This window comes from Ostrea edulis, chromosome 4 (assembly GCF_947568905.1).
Source record: "Ostrea edulis chromosome 4, xbOstEdul1.1, whole genome shotgun sequence".
Taxonomy (NCBI): domain Eukaryota; kingdom Metazoa; phylum Mollusca; class Bivalvia; order Ostreida; family Ostreidae; genus Ostrea; species Ostrea edulis.
Genome location: NC_079167.1, coordinates 73,437,887 through 73,463,270, shown reverse-complemented (window position 1 = coordinate 73,463,270; position 25,384 = coordinate 73,437,887). Strand labels below are relative to the sequence as shown.

Here is a 25,384-nt window from a genome sequence, read left to right as displayed (position 1 = left end):
GCAACATTAACAGGGGCCAACTCTGTCCCATTTTGTGTATTGTCAGTCATTTTTGATGTATTACTGTGACTAAGCAGAAAGTCAGATGTCAATTTCCCCAGGTTATTTAATGTACATGTATAAAACACAATACTAACTTTATGTTCAAAGTGATGATATTATTGGCCACAACACTCACCAATCCAATCTACCAATGAATGAATGAAAGAACAGCATTAGAATCACCAAAAAAATTTATTCTCCAATAAAGGCATATAGCAAAAACAAACAGTTGTAAGGAATGTATATCTTTTAACAAAGGAATCACTCATCACTTCCCAAGCCAGGCTGGAATGATTGAACACTGCAACACGATAACTCAACATGTCACATCAAAAACTGAGAAAACAGTCAACATTAACATGAAAAAGCAGTAGAATATTAGACGGTATTCAGTTGTTCCTTATAACCCATATCTGACATGTCAATGACGTCATACAATTTAAATTCTAATCGTTAAAACACTGCAGTATCACTTCCGGTTTCATTTCAAAACAAAGAATAAGCAAATTTAACGAAAGCAATCGTTTTCAGATTGAACAATGAACACAAAGCATGATTTCTTAAATCTACATTACAACCATTGGTAAAAAATAAAAGAGAAGAAAAAAACCAACCTTACAAAACATCTACAAGTTGGTAAAATATGGTAAAAAAATGTAAAGTGACAAAAAATGAATACAAAATCACAAATAATGCATGTTGATTGCTTTGAAAGTAAAAATATTGTAAATTGATTGTAAATTAATAAAAACTAATAAAGTTTAATAGTACATGTATAAGATTCAATCTATATGTGAAACTTCAGCATTTGTCCAGTCAGGTGTATTCAAACTTGTAGGGCACAAAAATTATTTGTCTCCCATTTGAAATCTGTTCAGTTTTTGTCCAACTATGTCGCATTAGGACAAACCTATACCAGTGGTATTGCTGTTGAAGATTTGATCTATTTCATGAATTCTGCTTATGTCGTCAACTATAAAAACCATCCGAGAATAAAAATTCAATACATTCATAAACCATTCTTGAAATATACCTGAATAATAAAAATAATAAGTCATTTCTTTACAATCATGGATTTCAAGTATACAGAACTATTTGGACATTAACTAGATAATATACACAGTTTAGTTTACTGTTATATTACACATTTTTCTCGATACTAATATTCTAATCTCCATTCTGTTTAATTCTACAATTAATCTAATTCAACCATTAAACAGTTCTGATGAAAAATTATTAACTCATAATTTCAAAATACATTCTGAAATCACTTTTATAATCGCATGAACAGAAAAAAGCCATTATATGTACATTTATCAATCAAGCACTTGCTAGCAGGCTCTCTGAGCTTGCCTCTCCAAGCCACCTGCTATCTGGCCTACTGACTTGCCTCCATGCAATGATATTCAGTATGATTGTTGACTCTCTGAAGCCGATTTACCACTTACAGCTCAACGGGACTCACTATTTCACAGTTTTTCATTGTCTAATTCTCATTAAAATTTTGTACCATTCTAAAGAGAGGGTCGTAGTTTAACTGCCATAAAAAATGCCTACAGCTAACAAATAACATTTTAGAAACAATAGCACAATATTGTTACCATTAAAGAGACAATATGAAAACTAAGGAAAGATAAAAAATAAATAAATCACTTTTCATACACACACGCCTCAAGGTATACATGTCGATTTAGACAATGTATGACATATACTAACACAAGGGATAAACAGAACACAGAATATCTCCTACAATCAAGTACTAGTTAGTCTTTAGACAGCAGTTCAACTATATTGACATTTTCTATATCTGAATCACATGGCAAAATTGTAAATATATTCACTACTTTTTAAATATATATGTATTTCTTCACAAGAAAAAAAATGTATTTATGTGTCACGTAGGTAAATACTTTCAAGTTTATAGAATTCATGTATGTGTCCCTATACTCAACCTCCAAGGTCATTCAAACCCAGTGGTATAAAGACCAAGGTCAGCAACACTGGTGGTTAAGAAGCGGTAGAACTTGGTCGATTATGCTCCAATAGAGGCCTGTGCATTAGTTTGCTTGCGTGATAAGGATCTTAAAGAACTGTCGTTCAACACTCTCTTGAATGATTTTGTTTGCGTAGAATATTATAAGCGTTGGAACTATAAAATATTTGCAGACCAGTGAATGTGGCCATTGGATCTATAAACTACACTGTGAGAATATTGGTGAAAGATTGTGCAAATGATTATACAATGTATCTTAAAATGCATTTGATTATAATTTTAGATGTTTAAAAGAATTTATTTTTTCACAATCTTCAAATGACTGATTGTAAAAATATTATTGTTTTTATTGACTTTTTCAGAAGAATTAAACCTAAATCTGTGTAGTACATGCAACTATTTGTAATACTAAATGTAGTTTGGGACACTGGCATTACAGTACTAAATAAATATGTTTGACTTGACTGAAAAATAATTCACAAAATGGGTCTATTGAAAAACTAGACAACCGATCAGGAAATGCCATCTCATCTTACGAGTGTTCTACTAAACATTGACTTCTTCTACACTTTTAAACCCTTGAGATAACCCCAAATCTGAAAACACCTTTTGAGGCGGCCCCTCACACTAAAGCTGCCATGTTGTATCCTATTTTGTCTGGATTCTTCAATCCCGTCAGCCGACATACTGAATAAAGATCCTGTCCATTCAAAATCATGAGAGCATCTTTGGATGGTGTGGCAAAGTACTTGCTGAAGATATCTCCACCAATCACTGCACGGGATACTGGGGTGAAAGGGTTCAAGGTCGTCTTCTGTGGTTCACCAACATCTTAAAAGAGACAGGTTAATCAACGGAAATTATCCCGATCAAATGAACAATGAAGACATCTTAAATCTAGTACTGTAATTTTCGGAAATCGGATCAATATAGAGTAATGTGCAAAGGACTCAATTTTAACCCTTTTTTGAGAAAAATCCTTAGATAAGTCGATTCTGCATATAGAGTGAAGACTTTCCCGGTTGTTTCTAGTGCTATTATGAGGTGAATAGGATATTGATATCATTGCAAATTCTAGTTATAAAGGTATAAATGTAACAGATGTTTCAGAGACCATTGATATAGGCCATTCCTTATGAATGAAATTACCTTTTGCTCTGAACACTTGGTCAATCCAACTTTAAGCACTGCACATTCCGAATTACATATCAGTCATTTTCAGTAAGTCCAGTAAAATTATTGAAAGTCATTCTTTAGTTTGTTATGTTTCATTTGTTTTAGATAATTTGTATGTAACAAATTAGTGATCTCATTTATTCATGTAATATATCGAAAATAATGAAGTGGACCAGTCTGAGATCTAGAGCTCGCTCATTTCTAAAACTGTGTTATATCAGAGTTATCTTTCTTTCCCCTTCATTCGTATCTACTTCCTTATCAAGTATTTAATTTTAAAATGGTCTTAAAAAGCAAATTTTTCATCTCAAGATGCAATTTTTTAAAACATGCTTTTAATAGATAGGTTGATTCAGTATACTGGGCAAGGCTATTAAGCTAGCGTAAAAAAATATTGTCCTTATTACTGAAAATTGCAGTACATATATTTACTCAATGCACAAAGAGCAATATGAATATTTTTGTAGTTGAATTCATTTTTTATCTAATTACATGTATCAATATAACCAGGGCAATCACTCCTGAGCTGAATATCTAGTAAACAAGACTGTACATTAAAATGGATCATAAAAGTTATGACAAGTAAAACAAGAGGTACTGTGAGCAATGCTCACTAAGAATACCCCCCGCTTACCCCAATCTCCCAAAGGGTGTTGGTAATAGGTATAAACTACATCTTTTCTGAGTGTTGCTACTTCGATGTCCAGTGAGCATGACCTTTGACCCCAAAATCGATAGGGAACATCTTCATCCCATGGGTAGTCTATATGTATGATATGGTGACTGTAGGTGGAAAGGATAACGCTTTAGAGCCTGGAAACCATATTGCTACTTCGATGTCCAGTGTGCTTGACCTTTGACCTTTTGACCCCAAAATCGATAGGGAACATCTTCATCCCATGGGTAGTCCATATATATGATATGGTGACGGTAGGTGGAAAGGATAATGCTTTAGAGCCCGGAAACCATTGCGTCTACAGACGGACGGACAACCCGATTCCAGTATACCCCCCCACAACTTGTTGCGGGGGGGTATAATGACGTACCTTTTAGAGTTGTGATCTTCCCATTATCCAGTTGTACAGAGTACACTTCTGACAGCTCCTGAGACGTCAGGACCATGTTGTAGCCATGACCATGGTTTGATGGAATGAAGGTCATATCACTGACCTTGGAGTCCACCATCACATCTGTCACCTTAGTGATCTCTCCTGAAATGACATCATCATCACAATGAACTTCTCTTGTGTGTGTAAAGAATAAAAGAGTAGGAAGACTATTTGTTAAGGAGGTACTCTACATCGTCATAATGGCCGACTTCCTTTTAAAATATGAATGAAAATATAAACATCAGCAATATTTGTTCATTTAAAAAATCATTGCTTTGCTAAGTAGCTCAGTAGATTAACACGTTGACTGCCGAACTGTAGATTGTGGGTTCGAGTCCAGCAGTGGTCTTCAATTTTTTTTCAGATTGCTTTCTACTATAACTGCAATTTTTGACTGAATAAAGTGAATTTGAAAGTTTTCAATTTTAAAATATTGTTGTGTAGATCCTACACTTTTCATCCATATCAAATTTCTCGGTGTAGCATATACCTCCTTAACTTTGCATCTTTCAGGAGCAGCAAAGTGTCAAGTAATAATTCAAGTACAGATCAAATACATACAGGAGACTCTAGACAGCTTGAATTGCAATCTCTCAAAGGTTTCAATTTTTTGAAGTCAGGCCTAGGTCCTAACACCCCCCCCCCTTCTACTAAACTAAGCAAATTTCTTGAACTCACAATCCCTTGCCTCTCTCTAAGTAAAATCTAGGTCCTGTTATGCACAGATTATGTCCAATTTCATTCTTGATCACTGCAGACGTATTTAATTGTGTGAACACATGGCCATATCTTAATTGATTTTATTTTATTATATACATGTAAGTGTGCATGTGCAAGGACAAATACAACTTTAATTTCCCTAGATTACTTTTCGGTGCATTTTGGTAGAAAGCATTTACAAACTAATAGTTTTTACATGATACCCTGTGGACTTTGAGAGTCACTGCTACATGTATGAACATGACTTTACACATGACCTTGAACTCCATCCAGTGTTGCTTTTCACGGTGATAAGTGAAATGAATATGTAATGTGGTGTAACCTGGTATAAATGGGTAATGTGGTGTAACCTGGTATAAATGGGTAATGTGGTGTAACCTGGTATATATGGGTAATGTAGTGTAACCTGGTATAAATGGGTAATGTAGTGTAACCTGGTATAAATGGGTAATGTGATGTAACCTGGTATAAATGGGTAATGTGATGTAATCTGCTATAAATGGGTAATGTGGTGTAACCTGGTATAAATGGGTAATGTGATGTAACCTGCTATAAATGGGTAATGTGGTGTAACCTGGTATAAATGGGTAATGTGGTGTAACCTGGTATAAATGGGTAATGTGATGTAATCTGCTATAAATGGGTAATGTGGTGTAACCTGGTATAAATGGGTAATGTGATGTAATCTGCTATAAATGGGTAATGTGGTGTAACCTGCTATAAATGGGTAATGTGATGTAACCTGGTATAAATGGGTAATGTGGTGTAACCTGCTATAAATGGGTAATGTGGTGTAACCTGGTATAAATGGGTAATGTGATGTAACCTGCTATAAATGGGTAATGTGGTGTAACCTGGTATAAATGGGTAATGTGGTGTAACCTGGTATAAATGGGTAATGTGATGTAACCTACTATAAATGGGTAATGTGGTGTAACCTGCTATAAATGGGTAATGTGGTGTAACCTGGTATAAATGGGTAATGTGATGTAACCTGGTATAAATGGGTAATGTGGTGTAACCTGCTATAAATGGATGGAGAGACAGATCATCATGCTAGACAATGCAATCTCCGTTTCCTCCATAAAGACAACAAAAGAACTCCAGAAAAGCTGACCCCGGGAGAGATAATTTTCACCCCAGGCCATTTTAAATCTCATTATCTGTATTAACTGTAATTCTTTTCCATTAGGTTAAAACAGATGGAGATCAAAATCACACAGTGTGGGTCTCACCATTCCCTGTGACCTTGGCAATGTTGACTTTTCCGGTTTCCTTGTCCACAGTGATGACATTTTTGGAGTCCGGTGACACTAGGGGGGTCCCAGACAAGGTCATGTTGGCAATAGGTGTATCGGTTATATAGTCAATCAGAATCTGGAGGGTCTTACTTCCACTGGAGCTCGTCTGCTGACATCTTACAATAATGTGTCCTCCTGAAATGGTATATATTTTACACTGAACTAGGAGTTGTCTCCCTTTGAATGATCCTTTTTACATTAACCAGGAAAGCTTAGGCCAAAATAAATGAATAAATAGTTTCTGGGGCCAAAATTAAAAATTTTGATGAGGCAGGAAGGTATTATTTTTTTATTTACTTGGCTGTAGTATGAGCTATCCTTCTTTTTTTCAGCTGACTGTAGAATGAGTTACAGACCCTGAAACGTGCTACTACACCAGTTGCACGGTACGGTTCGGTACGCTTTATGAACGGTACGGTTCGTTTTCTGAACGGTACGGTTCGTTTCTTGAACGGTACGGTTCGTTTCTTGAACGGTACGGTACGTTTCTTGAACGGTACGGTTCGCTTCTTGCACGGTACGGTTTGCTAAAAATAGCTGCACGCTTTGTGAACGGTTTGCACGTTTTATTAATGAGGTGGGCGTGGCCTGAACGCTTTGACTTCGTATAAATTGTACGTTTCGATAGTTTGTTTTCACTCGATCGGTCTTATTCGGCTCTTTGATTATCGGCTGCAGGATTTGTGGTTGTGTTAGAATGTGAACATGGGGAAATGAGACATTATTTTTGATTGCTTCGATGGAATAATTCCATATTGATAACGTACATAAAAGTTATGAATAAAAGTTTTTAGAATTTGCTTAAGTCTAAGTCTTAATGGTTGGTATTACGTTTCAATTTGTTTTTCATTTCTCATCAGACATTTATTAATTTACGATTTTATAAAAAGTTGTTACATGAACTGCTCCCCGACATGGGCGTGCGTAAGTGTAAAAACAAAGCGTATTAAGTTTCCGGATATAAATTACAGTGCCTAAATTGGAAAAGTTTTTAAGAAGAAGTGAATTTTGTTTTGAATACACTAAAGTCGCAAATGACACAATGATTATTTTCTGCACTTCACATTTATTGTGATTTATCATCGGCATTATGAAAGATCCAGGATATCTGCACGTGAAGTTTGTACGTCCTTTTTTGTCAGCATTCAGTCATTCATAATTAATAATGTTAGATATCTGTTGCATTTGTCTTTGAATCAAATAAAATGATGATAATACATATAATATATATTCCTATCCTTTATCACGCGAAGTCCGATTTTCATTTCCCTGACTTTATTTTTGATCACTGAAAATTGAATTAAAAAAAATTAACAGAAAAGTAAGGCAAGTGTATAGTTTGCAATAAAAATGTTTCATATACCTTTTCTATATATTGTTGAAATACTTGAAAATGCTGAAATGAATAATTTTTTGCGGCCGATTTGATGCTTTGCATCAATTTAACTTGTTTACATTCTTTTACACATGTATGTATCTATTTATTTCTCTGTCGATGTAATTAAAAATTGTTTATTAGTGTATATAATAAATCCGCCAATCTACATCTATCTATATGGGTCGTTATCAATGTAGAAGAGAAAAAGATATGTCAAAATTATTGCTAATAAAGTAATGAAAATATTACAGTGTAGAACGTGACAATTTTTCTAATCGGTCTAGAAATTTCTCATATGATTCAGACACTGTACGTAGGAAAGTACATATTGAATACATTAACGCTACAAATATCAATTTCATCTTCTTACGGCAAGCCCTGTGCCATACGTGTAGTAGCATTATCAGGGACGTCGATGTCCCTGATTATATGAAGAAATTAAATAGGCTACTTGTAAGTACTATTACAGTATTGTAGTTATTTTCACCCTTGAATTTAAAAGAATTGATTGAAACAGAAATTCCGTTAAAACAACGAAATGCCCCTTGGTTCACTCTTTAAAAGTCTGCAAGTGAAATATACGTCCACAGTACACAGGACTGGCTGCAGAAGCATGCATGCAAAATCCGTGCAGTGATCTGACGTCTATTTCTGTTAACAGTTCACAGTATAAAACGAATTTTTATGCATAATTCAGTCAAAACTTGGGTACTTGTTGATAACATACATACACATATATGCACTGAAACAATGTGACATTTACGGAAAGTAATTCAAAAAAAAAAAAGAATATCAAAGATGTTTTAAGCATCTCGGTGATTTTCACAGTTGATAACCCAGCTTCGTGATGTTTGAGGATAATGCTTCGAATAGCCAGCGATAGTCTACGACCTCCTTTCCCATCGGGCGCCATTGTGAAAATAATATACTGTGGCTGAAAAAGTGGGTCACGTGACATAAATTGCACGCTTTCTGCACGGTATGGTACGATTTCGGGCTTTTGGGGGCGGGGTTTGCATAATATTATCCTGCACGCTTTCTGAACGGTACGGTTCGTTTCTTGAACGGTACGGTTCGTTTCTTGCATGGTACGGTACGCTTCTTGAACGGTATGGTTCGTTTTTTGCACGGTACGGTACGTTTCTTGAACGGTACGGTTCGTTTCTTGCACGGAACAGTTCGGTTCGTTTTTAAGGTGTAGTAGCACGTTTCAGGGTCTGTACCTTTTGTGCATGTTTTATATATATAGAATAAGCAATTGAATTTTTATTTCTATTAGAAATAGCTTCACATTATTTACTATTAAATGTATACTATTATTTTTAAACACTAGCTTGCACATGAATGGGTACTGCATTCAATAACCATTTGATCAAAAAATACCTATAATCTTATTAAAACCTTCTGAAATGTTTAACATAAATATCTATAAGAAAAGAGTTTTTACCTCATTAACATAAATGAACAAATATAAATAGAAAAATAAAATTCCACATGGTACCTTCTCAACGGATGCAGCGGGGCCCCGAGAAACTATTAATTATTTCATGGCCTTGCATCAAATTTTGTGGTGGTAAAAAGGCATACACTCAAATATAAGAAGACTGACAATTATACCAGAACAAGTGATTAGAGGTACCAGTATTACAAGTCGGTTGCACTATGTTTGCCTCCCGTGGGACACAATGCTGATATTTACGCCTAACTAATCAAAATGCATGACCTTACGTGACCTATCAAGGACCAATGGGAATCACCGTAAATATCCAAGGAACTCAAAGTGTCAGCAGTAATGAAAGTGTGTGTATTTTGTTGTGTGCCACTATCAAAGATATATAGATGAAAACTCCAGATTTGGCACCCAAAATGGCTCATTATCTTGGCTACTACTTCACTTTCACATGTCCCCCTGTGCATTATTAGTTACACAGTGACCTGATACAGAAAATACATGCTGTGAAAAGAAAACCCATTTGTATTTTTCCCGTAGCAGGTCACTAACTAACTGTGTAACGAATTTATCACGTCGAAGACCTGTAACTGTATATGTGGGGGTCTATATCATACAAATTATCGCTTCACCAATTTTGTCACGGCTGCAAGTTGAACCTGACAATAAATTACTTGCTCAATTTGGATTTTTCTCGCATGATACGTTTTTTTCATGGCGTCATGTGACCAAGATCTGACCAATTAGATTTCAACAATTTTGTCTGAGGCGTGATAAAGACTCGTACACAGTAGTAAACGCTTGGTAACACAACCTTTTCCCTCCCCAGTCTCTATAGACACAAATACACCCTCTGCTTCAATAATACAGATAAAGCATCTTGCTGAAAGCTTTGTAACTTGTCCAACTTAAATGTAGTCAAAATCTTCGCTTTGAAAGCATGTTTTTTTATGCTCCCGAACACTGAAAATAAGGGGCTTTTTCATTGATTGAATATCGCAATAAGGAATAGTAAAGTGACCAATCGCATCTAGAAGCCGAGACACACTTTCCATTGAAAATATTGGCGTTGTGTCCCACAGGAGGTAAAGGGATAGCGACCGACTGTAGGTTTCCAACGATGTTTGTCTGTGTACTAGAACGTAATTTTTAACTCAAGTGGCCCTGTGTACCAAATCATAATTCTAAATTACAAGTGGCTCTCTGTACCAGAACATAATTCTAAACTCCAGTGAAAAGATGCATTTTGTGAAACATGGTCTGATGAATACATTTGACCTTTCTCATTGAAATCTCTTTCTACCTAAACGTACAGATCAAAAGTTGTGACCCAGGTTTAAGTAACAAAGAGGCAGGAGGCCATGAACATTATGTCCCCTCCCACAATTGAAAATTGAGTGGATTGTAGTACCAAATGGTCTGATGATAAACTACATTAAAAATTGAACACCTGCTATGTTTTCATTTGAGTCTTACCCAGAGGTATGAAGGCAACATCCTGGGGAACACAGTCAAATACTTCCAGGTCGACAGCCTTGGTGTAGCGCATGGACTCCAACTCGATCTTAAACAAGGTGTGCTGCTCACTGTGAATCACATAACCATACTGCATGTTGTGGTGAAGGTCATTAGATGGAGGCAAAAACACATCCTGGACCTAAAAATAATCATTTTCATTCCCATAAATATCACCCACAGAGGGGTTGTTCTTGTAACAGTCAAAAATGAAGTTTTGACTGCATTTTTGTCACAATTAAAAGTTGCTTAATAACAATGTGTATTAATGTCTTTGTAAATTTTTATATTCATATTTCACAGACACACATTTATAAATGTACAAATACTCTTTAAAATACTTCTTTTCAAGTTCTTAATTGGACTTACACCCCCTCCCCCCTCAACAGCATATCTAAGTGTCACATGAAAATTTCCAAAATACCAGAATAACATAAACATAGTAAAAGGCGCCAAGTACGAGTGTTTACTGTCTCTTCATACAAACTGAGGCCAGGCCAATACATAACAAGAGGTACTGTGAGCAATGCTCACTAAGAATACCCCCCGCTTACCCCAATCTCCCAAAGGGTGTTGGTAATAGGTATAAACTACCTCTTTTCTGAGTGTAAAAAACAAATGGCATGACAAACCGAACCATATTGCTACTTCGATGTCCAGTGCCCTTGACCTTTGACCCCAAAATCGATAGGGAACATCTTCATCCCATGGGTAGTCCATATGTATGATATGGTGACGGTAGGTGGAAAGGATAACGCTTTAGAGCCCGGAAACCATATTGCTACTTCGATGTCCAGTGCGCTTGACCTTTGACCCCAAAATCGATAGGGAACATCTTCATCCCATGGGTAGTCCATATATATGATATGGTGACGGTAGGTAGAAAGGATAATGCTTTAGAGCCCAGACACCATTGCGTCTACAGACGGATGGACAGACAGACGGACAACCCGATTCCAGTATACCCCCCACTTATAAAAAAAGGTTGGATGGACAGTCGTGGTGATTCCTATATCCTACATACTACAGGAGTACAATATAATTATCATTACCAAGTCAAATCGGTATCCAACAGGCTGAGTGTGAACCATGCGATGTCGGATGTCGGAGCTGGCGTCTCTGATGACGATGATGGTTTTACCGCCATTGTCCTCTTTGGAATTCCAACACAACACCCAGACTTCATCCAAATGCTCTACATAGTACAGCTTAGTAGGAAACTGGTCGGTGTTTATAAACTAATGAGGAAAAAAATAAATCTATCATTAAACTAGAGACTAGAATTTCGTTACATACTTGTCTATGTAATAAATCTATCATTAAACTAGAGACTAGAGTTTCGTTACATACTTGTCTAGAGACTAGAATTTCGTTACATACTTGTCTAGAGACTAGAATTTCGTTACATACTTGTCTAGAGACTAGAGTTTCGTTACATACTTGTCTAGAGACTAGAGTTTCGTTACATACTTGTCTAGAGACTAGAGTTTCGTTACATACTTGTCTAGAGACTAGAGTTTCGTTACATACTTGTCTAGAGACTAGAGTTTCGTTACATACTTGTCTAGAGACTAGAATTTCGTTACATACTTGTCTAGAGACTAGAGTTTCGTTACATACTTGTCTAGAGACTAGAATTTCGTTACATACTTGTCTAGAGACTAGAATTTCGTTACATACTTGTCTAGAGACTAGAGTTTCGTTACATACTTGTCTAGAGACTAGAATTTCGTTACATACTTGTCTAGAGACTAGAGTTTCGTTACATACTTGTCTAGAGACTAGAGTTTCGTTACATACTTGTCTAGAGACTAGAGTTTCGTTACATACTTGTCTAGAGACTAGAGTTTCGTTACATACTTGTCTAGAGACTAGAATTTCGTTACATACTTGTCTCTGCAATTGAAACTTTTCTTTTTCTCACATTTCTGTACTTTATTAAAAGACTTTCACTTTTCAAAATAAGGTCATAGGTCACACACACAGTGTACAGGAAAACATGGTTACCATGAACACACTCATAATGAATTCACGCGGTGATTTTTATTCCGTGTAGTTTTAAAACATATCTATGACCTCATTGGATATAACAAATTACTCTTATATTGAATCAAAAGTGTAAGTTTCCAGCTCTCTGCAAGTTTTACTGTATATACATGTATGTATATATTACATTAAATGTCTAACACTCGGAATTCAACCTCTCTAGCAGAAGAACTGTGCAGAAGAATAAAGTTGTAATTATGAAATACAATGTCATCAAGAAAAAAGCATTATCCTAAATACATTATATCACATGATATCTGATATTACAGTCAGAATCACATGATATCTGATATTACAGTCAGAATCACATGATATCACGATATCTGATATTAGTCAGTATCACATGATATCTGATATTACAGTCAGTATCACATGATATCTGATATTACAGTCAGTATCTCATGATATCTGATATTACAGTCAGTATCACATGATATCTGATATTACAGTCAGTATCTCATGATATCTGATATTACAGTCAGTATCTCATGATATCTGATATTACAGTCAGTATCTCATGATATCTGATATTAGTCAGTATCACATGATATCTGATATTACAGTCAGTATCACATTATATCTGATATTAGTCAGTATCACATGATATTTAATTATATCTGATATTACAGTCAGTATCACATTATATATCTGATATTACAGTCAGTATCACATGATATCACATGATATCTGATATTACAGTCAGTATCACATGATATCTGATATTATAGTCAGTATCACATGATATCACGATATCTGATATTACAGTCAATATCACATGATATCTGATATTACAGTCAGTATCACATGATATCTGATATTACAGTCAATATCACAAGATATCTGATATTACAGTCAGTATCACATGATATCACATGATATCTGATATTACAGTCAGTATCACATGATATCACATGATATCTGATATTACAGTCAGTATCACATGATATCTGATATTATAGTCAGTATCACATGATATCTGATATTGGTCAGTATCACATGATATTTAATTATATCTGATATTACAGTCATAATCACATATCACACTGTAAGTTTAAGAGACAGACCTCTACTGGATTCATGGATTCGGCCGACTCAATGACCACCACTCTGTGTTGGGTTGGCTGAGCGATGTACAAGAACTTGTTCTTCACGTTGACCGACTGACCCCAAAGACAATCCTTCTGCTGGTCACAGAGGTAGATCGGCCCGTCCAGTTCCTCAGGCACGTGCTTCAAGTGTCCGAAGCTGCTGTGCACCTGGCGCTTGGTGTAGCAGCCCCTGGGGTTGTAGGCATTATAGCCCTTCTGATGAAAGACAAAGAATGTCTCCTGCCTGCTGGTGTGCTTCCCATAAACTGCAAGAAAAAGCTCATTAGCAATGTCCTTTTATGCATCAAAAAGGAAGCCTACTTATTTTGTTTAAAATTCTGTCACCACTTGCATATCCTGAAATACATTTGATCGCTATAGTCTGACACTCTTCACTCTTGAATTTTACACAGATGTGATGGAAATTCGATCTGAGTCAATGCCTGGGTCATATGGGCTTGACCTTTAGTCCATAATCAATTGGGAGTGTGTGTGATGAGGTCTAAGTTTAATGACTGGGTGTAAAGGTAATTGAATAAATGTCAGGAAATGTTTTTATATGTTTAGGACTGATGACCTTGACTTCATAATAAATCAGACGATCACATTTGAGAACATATAGACCCTTACAGTTATCAGTTTGGTTTGGTTTCTGTATATACACCATGGCAATGTCTTCATTGTTGCCTGCGACATTGGTAGCACGACATTTATAGGCCCCCGAGTCTCGCTGGTAGTTAGAGTCCTTGATGATCAGGGTACCGTTATCATCTACAAAACAAAAGTATACATGAGTTATCCCCCTTCACTATGTTGTGTTTTGTGACAATATACAAGGAAAGTCGTATAAATGTTCTGTTATAACAGGAAAATATTCAGTGTTTGTAGAGCATCGTCGGATACCCGTTGTTGACACTTCCATTTCTCTCTCAATCACCCGTGGGACGGTCCATTCATATCAATTCACTTGATCTCAAGAACAACTATAAATGAGGCAATTTTAATGGTTGCTTCAGAAAGACCAAAAGCAATTTTGTCCAATCAGTAAGTCCTTTTCTACGTGTACACACTTTTGTTAGACAATATTGCTGTGATGACAAGGTTAAAGTAGTAGTACTTATAAAAAACAGAAGACTTCCGTTCCTTAAACAATTAATTTGATTAGACAGTAGTACATTTAATTCATTATTCATGAGGGAATTGGTAAGAATGGACCCGTGGGTGATGGAAATCGAGCATAATCAATTGTGGGTTTTCAATGATGTAGATTTCAGCAAATTTACAGAAAAAAATTACATCCGTACCAGTCCATTGAATCCACTTACGTATTCTGGCGTAGTGATTTGGGGTCACTGGAATGACCTTGTCATTGAACTGCCACTGGACAGTGGGGGTTGGAATTCCAAACACTTGACACTGGAGATGAATGTCCACCCCACTCACGGGTATGATCATGGTGGAGGGGGACACCTTCACGACAGGGGGAACTAAGTAAAAACACAAAATTTAGAAGGCACAGTGGTAGTGGTGAACAATTCTGAATCTGTTTAAAACAAAGGGCAGTGCATGTTGCCTTTTGAAATTGAAAGTTATTAGACTGTATCAATCACAATACAGCAACAAGAAATGGGGGAAAAAAGTAGTCAAGTTAACTAGAGGCAACTCACATCAGCATCACTACTAATTAAGGGCCCTCCTATTTAATTACAAACAAAACAATAAGTGTATTGTAACATAAGATTAAGAATTGTAAATAACAGTAATGATATGATACTATTCTTTCCCTCTAAATTTCTGGCATATCATTCTGTCCCTCTAAATTTCTCGCATATAAGAAAAACTCATATTTCTAGCTAATTTGTAATATCAAGAATTGCTTTGATAACCTTGATTCAAGATCAAATTATATCCCCTTAGATCATGACAGAGAAATCTGGTGCAAATGCATATAATAAAAGTAATATGGAACCATTATATTCTATCATGACTTAATTTCTTTAGATAGCATGGATAGTTCTATCCCACAAATCTAAAACCTCTATGAAACACACCATTTATATTTTAATATACAGAAACTATACCCATGGAAACATATTGTACAAAGTTATCAATAAAACTGTGAAATCTTGGCATTTCATGGATTGTTTTCACAGCAACCAGTAACTACTACCGTAAGAACTTTACACAGCCTTATAATGTGCACGATATCATCCATTATGTACTTTTATGTAATATCCATCAATTCACTTACTGTTAACGTCCAGCATGTGGACTTGTTTAAATCCAGGTCTGTATTGGTCAAAGCAGGTCCAGTTTCCAATATGGTGGACTCCTACATTCTCAAAGTACAGAGTACCATCGGAAAACACCTGAAAATGCACCAAATTAGATAGGTAAATCAGAGAACACCTGATAATGCACCAAATTAGATAGGTAAATCCGAGAACACCTGAAAATGCACCAAATTAGATAAATAAATCAGAGAACACCTGAAAATGCACATTAGAGAGATACATCGGAAAACACCTGATAATGCACCAAATTATAGAGAGATAAATCTGAGAACACCTGAAAATGCACCACATTAGAGATAAATCCGAGAACACCCGAAAATGCACCACATTAGAGATAAATCAGAAAACACCTGAAAATGCACCAAATTAGACAGGTAAATCAGAGAACACCTGAAAATGCACCAAATTAGAGAAATAAATCAGATAGAACCTGAAAATGCATCAGATTACAGAAATAAATGAGAGAACCTGCAAATGCATAAACATTATAGGATCATTTTACATACAAAATAACACTGTACATGTCTGTATTGATGTAAAATAATTAATACTGTTCATGTCTCAGTATTGCTGTAAAACAATACTGTTCATGCAACATTGGATAAAGACTTCATTTTGAAGCTAAGTCATGGATTGTCGATCATCAACCTGTTGGGAATAATTCATAATACATGAGATTATACATCTACGTCTCCCTCCATCAGCTCGTGTGTTAGATGTACGATGTCTTTATAGATTTCTCATTATAACATACCGCTATTCCAGGAAAGCTTATTGTCTCCAAGTCGATGTTATGTCTGCTCCAGATTAAGTGAGAATTCTCAGAGGACGGTGAAATTCCACATCTCAGCTCCAGACCATTGCCGACGGTTGCTAACGTTGGAACTTCCTGAAATTCTTCCTGGTATGCAGCTAGCTCAAAATCTGCCAATTAAAGAACGCTTTACTCGTCAATCAAATTTTTCATTTGTAAATGCAAAATATAAGTTGTGGCTTTTCCCTTGTTTGAATTCATAACTATGCAAAATAGCAATCACTTTCATCCTTTAGAAATCTTATAGATTGATTTTATAATTCAGTTACTAGTAATTTACTCAAAGAAGGCGTTTTACCAAATGCTTTGAGAAATTCATCCTCTTGAATTTCGTCATCCTGAATGTTTTCAAAGCGGAACATGTCCATGACAGAGCAGGAGGCAAACATGCGTTGAAATGGCTCCGTCACCCACACTTCCCACAATTCATCTCGGATGATTTTATTGTCCATGTTCTTGTCATAGTAACTGAACATCAGAGAGGCGAGATAGTCCCTCTCTACAAAACAGAGTATAAAATAAACATCAGAGAGGCGAGATAGTCCATAAACATCAGAGAGGCGAGATAGTCCCTCATCTGTACAAAACAGAGTATGAAATAAAAATCAGAGTGGCGAGATAGTCCCTCTCTACAAAACAGAGTATGAAATAAACATCAGAGAGGCGAGATAGTCCATAAACATCAGAGAGGCGAGATAGTCCCTCTCTACAAAACAGAGTATGAAATAAACATCAGAGAGGCGAGATAGTCCATAAACATCAGAGGCGAGATAGTCCCTCATCTGTACAAAACAGAGTATGAAATAAAAATCAGAGTGGCGAGATAGTCCCTCTCTACAAAACAGAGTATGAAATAAACATCAGAGAGGCGAGATAGTCCATAAACATCAGAGAGGCGAGATAGTCCCTCTCTACAAAACAGAGTATGAAATAAACATCAGAGAGGCGAGATAGTCCATAAACATCAGAGAGGCGAGATAGTCCCTCTCTACAAAACAGAGTATGAAATAAACATCAGAGAGGCGAGATAGTCCATAAACATCAGAGAGGCGAGATAGTCCCTCTCTACAAAACAGAGTATGAAATAAACATCAGAGAGGCGAGATAGTCCATAAACATCAGAGGCGAGATAGTCCCTCTACAACCCAGAGTATAAAAACTTGTTATCAGTCAGTGTGGTGTTTGCTACAAGGACAATAAATGCACAGTGGAGCAGTGGATTTATTTTCCATAATTGATCAGGCTTGCTCTTCCTTAAAAAAGTTTGAGACCCAATTTTTTGTCTATACCTTTGGAGTGTGTTATCAGTTACCCCAGGAAGTTGACACATGCGGAGACTATCTATTGATGGTTTGCACCTGCGTGGTACACATACATGTATTGTGTAATTTGCTTAAGAATGTGTATACATCCTGTATGTTTTACATAATTTGTTACACTATATGTGAAGACCTTGTAAGTTGTTAGAACTTGTAACAAACTAATTTTGCATTAATGCTCTATGATCATACTATTATGTTCAAATCAAATACATTAAGTCATGTCATGTTCATAAACACAAATTTCTAAGACCGTTCTCTTCAAAGTGATGCATATAGCAGCAATCTCATTTTTTTTAAAAATAGTTAATGTCTTCTTAAAAATTCAGTTATTCTGAGATTTTCCCCAACTCCAGGTCACTAAGAGCAAATGCCGTCTAAGTGTCCTCTGATTTATTTGGACATTTCCAAAATAAAAATAATCAAAATGCAGATTAAAGAATTCACACCATGCATGAATAATTACAAATTTATTAAGGAAATCTCCCCCCCCCCCCCCCCCCCCCCAAATATTTAGTTGTGTATTCTCTTACAGATGTATAAAATTCTATACTTTGCTGAATAATTAACATTTCATGCACTATTCAGCAGTTATTATTTTATAAACTTTTGTACTGTTGTCAACACATCACACTAATTTCCTGCAAAAAACAACTTCATGATGCTACGATTTGTCTGATTCAACAGATTACCACTGGAATGTCGTTACACGTGACGACAAAGATGATGACATATCATTTACAATTCATCACAAATACACAATACATGTTGACACGAATCCAAATGGTGAGGGGTTGCAAAATCTATAGAGGCTGATACTTCTGTGTTTACTAGACGGAGAGTCTCAGAACAGATGAAAAGCTTTTAACGACAAATAACACACTGTTGCAATATTAATATTTCATAAGAAAATCTGTTACAAAAACATAGACATGAGTAGTATATTCCTGTTCTTACTCTGGGGGGAATCATATTTTAGTGTTTTTGGTGGTGAAGTAAGAGCATTTTTACGGTTGTGCTGAATTGTAACATTCTTTATCTATCCATTATCTTACACCAAAAAAGCACAAAATATTGATCACATCAAATTGTTTATCAGCTCCAAATGCATCAAATTTTACATTTGCTGAAATAAGCTCACCTCCAGTATCCATTGATTATTGTTACCTAACTCTTTATGGCAGTGAAATCATAGGCTGCCAATCTTTAGGTCACGAGTTCAAGTCCAACAAAAGGTTATAATTTTCTTCTTCATCATTTGATTTCCATAATTGTGGTAAGTCTTAAAATTTTCACAACCATAATATAACTATACATGTACCTTTAAACATCCCATCCATTAAAACTTTCTTGGTTGTGCTAAAGTGTGAGGGAAGTCATCAAACACAATTAAAAGTCTTCAGAAGTTTTATCTTTCCATAAAAAATAACAATAATATTTTTTTTTAGATGGGAAAGGGGGGGGGGGGGGGGGGGGGGCAGCAAGGCTTGACATCCTATATTGTTTTTATAGATACAAATGACCAACTGGAACTTGAGTGTAATGGTATAATTATCACAACACTGATATAGAGCTTATAATATCCACACTTACTGCCATACAGAGCCGTGGGGGAGCAGTCCTTTTCCTGGAACCGGACACAGTGGTACCTCATGATGTCCGCCTTCATCCTGACGTATTCCTGGGTGGTACACAACTCAGAAAACATGGCTTCCTCCACCTTGTCCTTCAGACTCTTTGGATCAAGAGAATTCAAATAATCCCCTGTCTGTACAGGAGTCTGTAAGTGGTGACCATTAGAACCAGTGGTGACTTTCTCCAAGCTTACTTTTATTTCAGGCACATTCTGGTTCTGATTTAGTTTTTCTGAGGGTAGGTTTAAACCAGATTTGTCATTGTCTTTCAGTTTCAGATGACGTTCTGTGAGGGCTTCGTCGTCTGGTCTTTTAACCCTGACTAGGACTGGTTCTGTTTGAATAGATATATCTCATTGAAAAGAATGGTCTAAAACCAGAAATCAGTGAAATAAAAGCATTTCAAAAATCAGAGGCACAATAAAGAAGATGAGACTTTAAACATACACATGAATGAAAGCTTCAATCAACACTTTGAATGAACTGGGTAAACATATCATACCAACAACGCAGTATTAAGTCTTCCCCGGAAGACATGTGTCGCCTGCTAGTTCATTCTATATGTAATATATCACGTATAATGTTGAAAAAGTAAATTATTGAAATGGTTTTTGTCACTAAACAGGAAGTTGATAAGCAACAGATTCGAAAATGTCTTACACAATACAGTTGGCCACACTGATGCTCTGTGCCAAATATCAGGGAGTTGCCCCATGTGGTTCTTGAGAAAACTGTGACAGAAATTTTTTTGCTGTAAAAAATTCTAAGTCCCGGCAAACAGGAAGTTGATAAGCGACAGATTCGAAAATGTCTTACACAATACAGTTGGCCACACTGATGCTCTGTGCCAAATATCAGGGAGTTGCCCCATGTGGTTCTTGAGAAAACTGTGACAGAAATTTTTTGTGACGACGACGACGCCAGAGGACGACAGATAGTGATCCCTATATGTCGCCACTGCGTAACGCAGGCGACACAATGATATTGATATGGATAAAAGTTAAAGAGGAGTAACACATCGTCATAATGGCTGACTTCCTTTTGGAACACGAATGAAAATATGAATATCAGCAATACTTGTACAGTCCTTTTAAATCTAATTGCCTGGCTGGGTAGCTCAGTAATTTAACATATCAGGAACTGATTTGCAGATCATGAAGTTTTAAGTGTAGCAGGAGTTTTATTTCTTTTTCAGATTACTTGCTACTAAACCTGCATTTCAAAGGGGCATAAGCTTTGAAAGAGACGACAACCATTTTCTCTCGTAATCTCTCAATATTTTAATGGCATAACCGCTCTTAGTGTAAAGAAATATATAATGGAAGAATTATTGTCTTGCAAGACAATAATTATTTAATCACCAGAATTATATATTCATGCACCTGCTTTGGGATCAAAAAGTGTTTGAAATAATTAAAACCTAGCTGATATGTTCTTACTGGAATGTAAAATTCTGAACAATTTTCATTGAATTCAATTTTTGGTGACAAAATGACAGCTAATGTCCCTTTAAATAAATAAAATAAGTCTGAAAGTTTTTGATTTCAAAATATTATGATGCATACATGTATCCTCCAATGTCCATATATCAGATTTCTGAGGGGTGTTATTCCTCCTTAAGAAGACAGTTTAAGTCCATAAAATAGCAGTGATTCATAGTGGTCTTTTTTTGCCCTCTCTACATGTAATTAGTCAGCTCTTGAGCTGACTCATTGTGGTGAGCTGACCAATTATAATGAGAAATTCACTGAAACTTGGCATATTGAAAAATACACAGAGGAATTCTTGGAAAACTTAAGTTGATTGATGGATGTTCATCCTACTTGGGCTTTTACAAAAGAAAACCCTTACAGTGCACCATGCCGGTTGATGCCAGGTTTATTTTCTCACAAATAAACATGCAAACAAAGCGGTATTGATATAGCGTTGCGTATTCATACCAAATAAATATAAGCCTCCGCCGCCACCCAGGAAAAACCAGTTGAGAGATTTATATTGAATTTTACATACTTTGAGATAAATTTGTTGGATAAATTTCTAACCTTTTTTCAAAACTTGTCTCTTAATTGTTTCATACCAAAAGATACTATTGGTATACTATTCAAATCAATAACGGTTTCTCAGCTGATATTCATATTCCTACCATTTGTTTCACCACAGTCCCTTTTGATGTAGTTAACGGACTTCTGCGTAACACACGATTCTTGTCGGTAGATGTGGCAGTCCCCAGTGTTGTAGTCATATCTAATGGCCGTACAATCATCGCAACCATCTCTACAATCCTCAAAGGAATCCATCTTGTCTGATCTTATCTCACAAGGAGTGGAGACTGGCAGCTGCACTTCATGGTATGAACAATCTGCAATTATAGCGAAGGTGATTCCTTATTAGAGATTTATGTAGAAACTCTTTTGTACACCATACAGTACTAAAACAAATCTTTCTATCAAAACACTTTCATTTAACCATGCATCTGTCATCACATATGCAAAAAAGCAGAACCAGTATAGAGCTTACATTCTTTAAAAACAAAACATTCAATTTTCATTCACAGAAATACTGGCAGGCAAATCCTAAAATTCCTGTATTACTGCAAATCAATATTTACTAGTATCTAAGACCTGTCTATGATCTTTACAAATCATATACTTATAGAAACGAGATATTTGTAAACCATATCAATTCTCCAAAATCACAGTATGCACAAACATGTTCGCTCATTGATCTGGATCTAGTTTGCAGACTGTGAGGTGTTCTCCATTTATTCATTGCATAGGATGTAAGAGACACATCTAACTTATTTGGCCTGGCAGTGACCTTGACCTTGGGCATAAATGACCTGCTAATCTCTAGGGGTCATGTGCATGCTGATGTGTATCAGCCTACCCAATATGAACACTGTGAGATTAAGCATTCTCCATTTATCTGTTGCATAAGACATAGGAGACTGTTTGACAAGTGCAAAACAATGTGCCCCTCCATCTAGGAAGGGGGAGGCGAGAGATAGTGAATATATAAACTGATCGAGTTTTTGTTGTTGTCCTATTTACCATGACCCAAAAATACCAGAAGTATATTTCCAGGTTATATGAAAAATATCATTATACTCCTTCCTGGCTCTCTGTCATACTTCTCTTTCAATTTTCAGACATCATAAATTAGTGTCTTTTTTCAATGTAAAAATTCCGTATATCATATACTAATAGGAAATATACTGTTCTGTATCGTATTCACCTTATTAAGCTAATAAAAAGTGGAAGTACACTAGAAAAACATATCATATACCCCTTTCCAACAATCTTCAGTTTTATTATACACCCCTTCTGAAATTTCCAATCTCAGTCATTGTGATGTCAATTTTTTATGCAATGATATCATTACAGTCAGAATATTCCTGAATTTTGTCACCAACACCCAAAGGGCAGATCTGGATCCACAGCCACAAAAAATATCAAAGTCTGAAAATGTTTTCAAACTTGAGAATTTCCCAATATGGCTGCTTGTCAGATAAGATGACAAAGCTGTTCAAAAAACCAAAGGCTACAATGCATTACTGGAAAATTAAATCCAACCATTACTTTCCCATGAAATCAATGATAGTTATTCTATTTCTTTGTTCACTACAAACAAAATACTGAATTAATCAAATATCTTAATATATAATTTTCTATATATTGCATGATATGAAAATCACATGAAATTTTGATATATCACATCCTAATCAACTCTTGAACACTGGCTCGTGGACTGATATACACTTAGGTGATCTCTGTCTGATATAAAATACTATATAGATAATGCTATTCAATAATTCATACTGTAGATACCTTATTTTAAGCGAGAACTTTATATCACAAAAAAGACTCGTAGAACGTCAAAGCGCAAGAACATGAATGCACGAGTGGGCTATGGATCAAGAGTTTTACACGTATTTCAGCAATACAAAAATTTATGTGTGGTGCTTCTCATTAAATTGTGTGATAATAAATTCCTCACATATATCTAGGAAACTACAGAATTTAACATTAAATTAAAAAAAAACCTTTAGGGTCGGCACATCTCCTGACGTAATAGTTCTCGCGTCCTTTCTCCAACATTTCTATGCATGACTTGTCAAAGTAGATTTCACAGAAACCGTTAGTCAAGAACTTGAAAGCTTCACAGTGTCCACGCAGACAGGTGTCGTGACAGTCCAGGAGAGTGGACATGGTACTGGTCGCCTTACTGCACATGTACGGTGACCTCCCAGGGGTAACCTCCAAAATATGGCAGCTGGAGTTGGTATCTACAAATATCAAGCATACTCTCTTAATACCATTTTTACAGTCGGCTTTGTGAGCAATTTCAAAAAGTCTAGTACATCATTTGTAGTTTTTGTTGACATTATATTTCTCGAGATAACATTCCTCCATGGAGACCTTGGGAATACCTCACTCCAGAAAAAGAAGTCATATATGGAAAGTGGAGCATATGTACAATATTTTGAAATTGTAACTTTGGCCATTGTAACTTTTGCTATTGAGGGGGAAAAAATAAAACCCTTCAAGATTCGAATTTATGATCTACAAATCAACAGTCATACATATATCAACTCACTATGCTAATAACTGCTAGACAATGAACCAACGCTTACCAGCTAGATGATGAAGCTGATGAAAACAAAAAATATACACAGAAATAATAATTTACAAATATTTATTTCTCCATTTATGGTTTGAGAGGATGTCGGCCATTGTGACTTTGAGTTATGTGATCTTATTCTTATTAGAATTACCAAGAGCCAGACAATAAATGGTTGCTGTAGAGGTTTGTTCTCCTTTTTTACGTCAGATAAAATTACAAAAACTAATCTACCAGTCTGGAGAAAAAGGGGGTTTTGTGAAAACATGTGGGCAATACACAACAAAATATCAATATTGCTCAAGAGCACTTTAATGAGGCATTACAAGAATGCTAGGTCTCCTAAAAAAACTCTAAATTACAAAATGTCGCTTAAAGACTTTCCCCATAAGAGAAATTATTTTAATTGAACTGTGCAATGTGACACTTATTTTAAATACTCTGCCCTTACATGTAGCTACAGTTAAATGACCTTGACATACAGAACAGTATAGATTGTGCTCTTTAATGAGCTCTAAATTTCTAGAAAGGATAGCAGTACAAAAACAAGAGAAATCTTAATTTTTACCAAAAAATCTGAATTCTGGGAAAAGTTGTACATTTATGATGTCATGCTTTGATCATCTGGTCTGACATAATTTCATTGTAGAACATTGACCACAAAACTGTGTCTACACTCTTTACAAATTCTAAAATACAGTCTACTCCTCATATAATGAAGTCACATATACTGAACTATATGTTACATTGAAGTAACATTATCTATATAGGTCAACATTGATTATACTGAACTGTGAATATAATGAACAACGAACAGGTCCCCTGAATTTCATTACATCCAGAGAAGACTGTAGAGTCCACCTTGCTTCAAACTGAAATTCTACT

At 35.8% G+C, this 25,384-nt stretch overlaps 1 protein-coding gene across 11 annotated transcripts in view; it reads right to left on the bottom strand.

Annotated features, from left to right (window-relative positions):
* Positions 1 to 215: 215 nt before the first annotated feature.
* LOC125668320 (follistatin-related protein 5-like) overlaps positions 216 to 25,384 on the bottom strand; it is a 52,193-nt gene continuing 27,024 nt past the window's right edge. For 7 of the 11 annotated variants that reach the window (XM_056163729.1, XM_056163731.1, XM_056163728.1 and 4 more), the window contains 14 exons: positions 23,922 to 24,164; positions 22,023 to 22,238; positions 19,839 to 20,213; positions 17,225 to 17,425; positions 16,867 to 17,036; positions 16,070 to 16,187; positions 15,144 to 15,305; positions 14,449 to 14,589; positions 13,795 to 14,084; positions 11,737 to 11,922; positions 10,646 to 10,826; positions 6,276 to 6,476; positions 4,258 to 4,422; positions 216 to 2,866 (listed from right to left, as the gene is read on the bottom strand). In XM_056163729.1, the coding sequence (XP_056019704.1) occupies positions 2,658 to 2,866; positions 4,258 to 4,422; positions 6,276 to 6,476; positions 10,646 to 10,826; positions 11,737 to 11,922; positions 13,795 to 14,084; positions 14,449 to 14,589; positions 15,144 to 15,305; positions 16,070 to 16,187; positions 16,867 to 17,036; positions 17,225 to 17,425; positions 19,839 to 20,213; positions 22,023 to 22,238; positions 23,922 to 24,164 (2,858 nt within the window). In that variant the 3' untranslated portion in view covers positions 216 to 2,657. The remainder of the gene's footprint in view (positions 2,867 to 4,257; positions 4,423 to 6,275; positions 6,477 to 10,645; positions 10,827 to 11,736; positions 11,923 to 13,794; positions 14,085 to 14,448; positions 14,590 to 15,143; positions 15,306 to 16,069; positions 16,188 to 16,866; positions 17,037 to 17,224; positions 17,426 to 19,838; positions 20,214 to 22,022; positions 22,239 to 23,921; positions 24,165 to 25,384) is intronic. The other 4 variants (XM_056163727.1, XM_056163734.1, XM_056163736.1 and 1 more) reach the window with 1 other exon arrangement.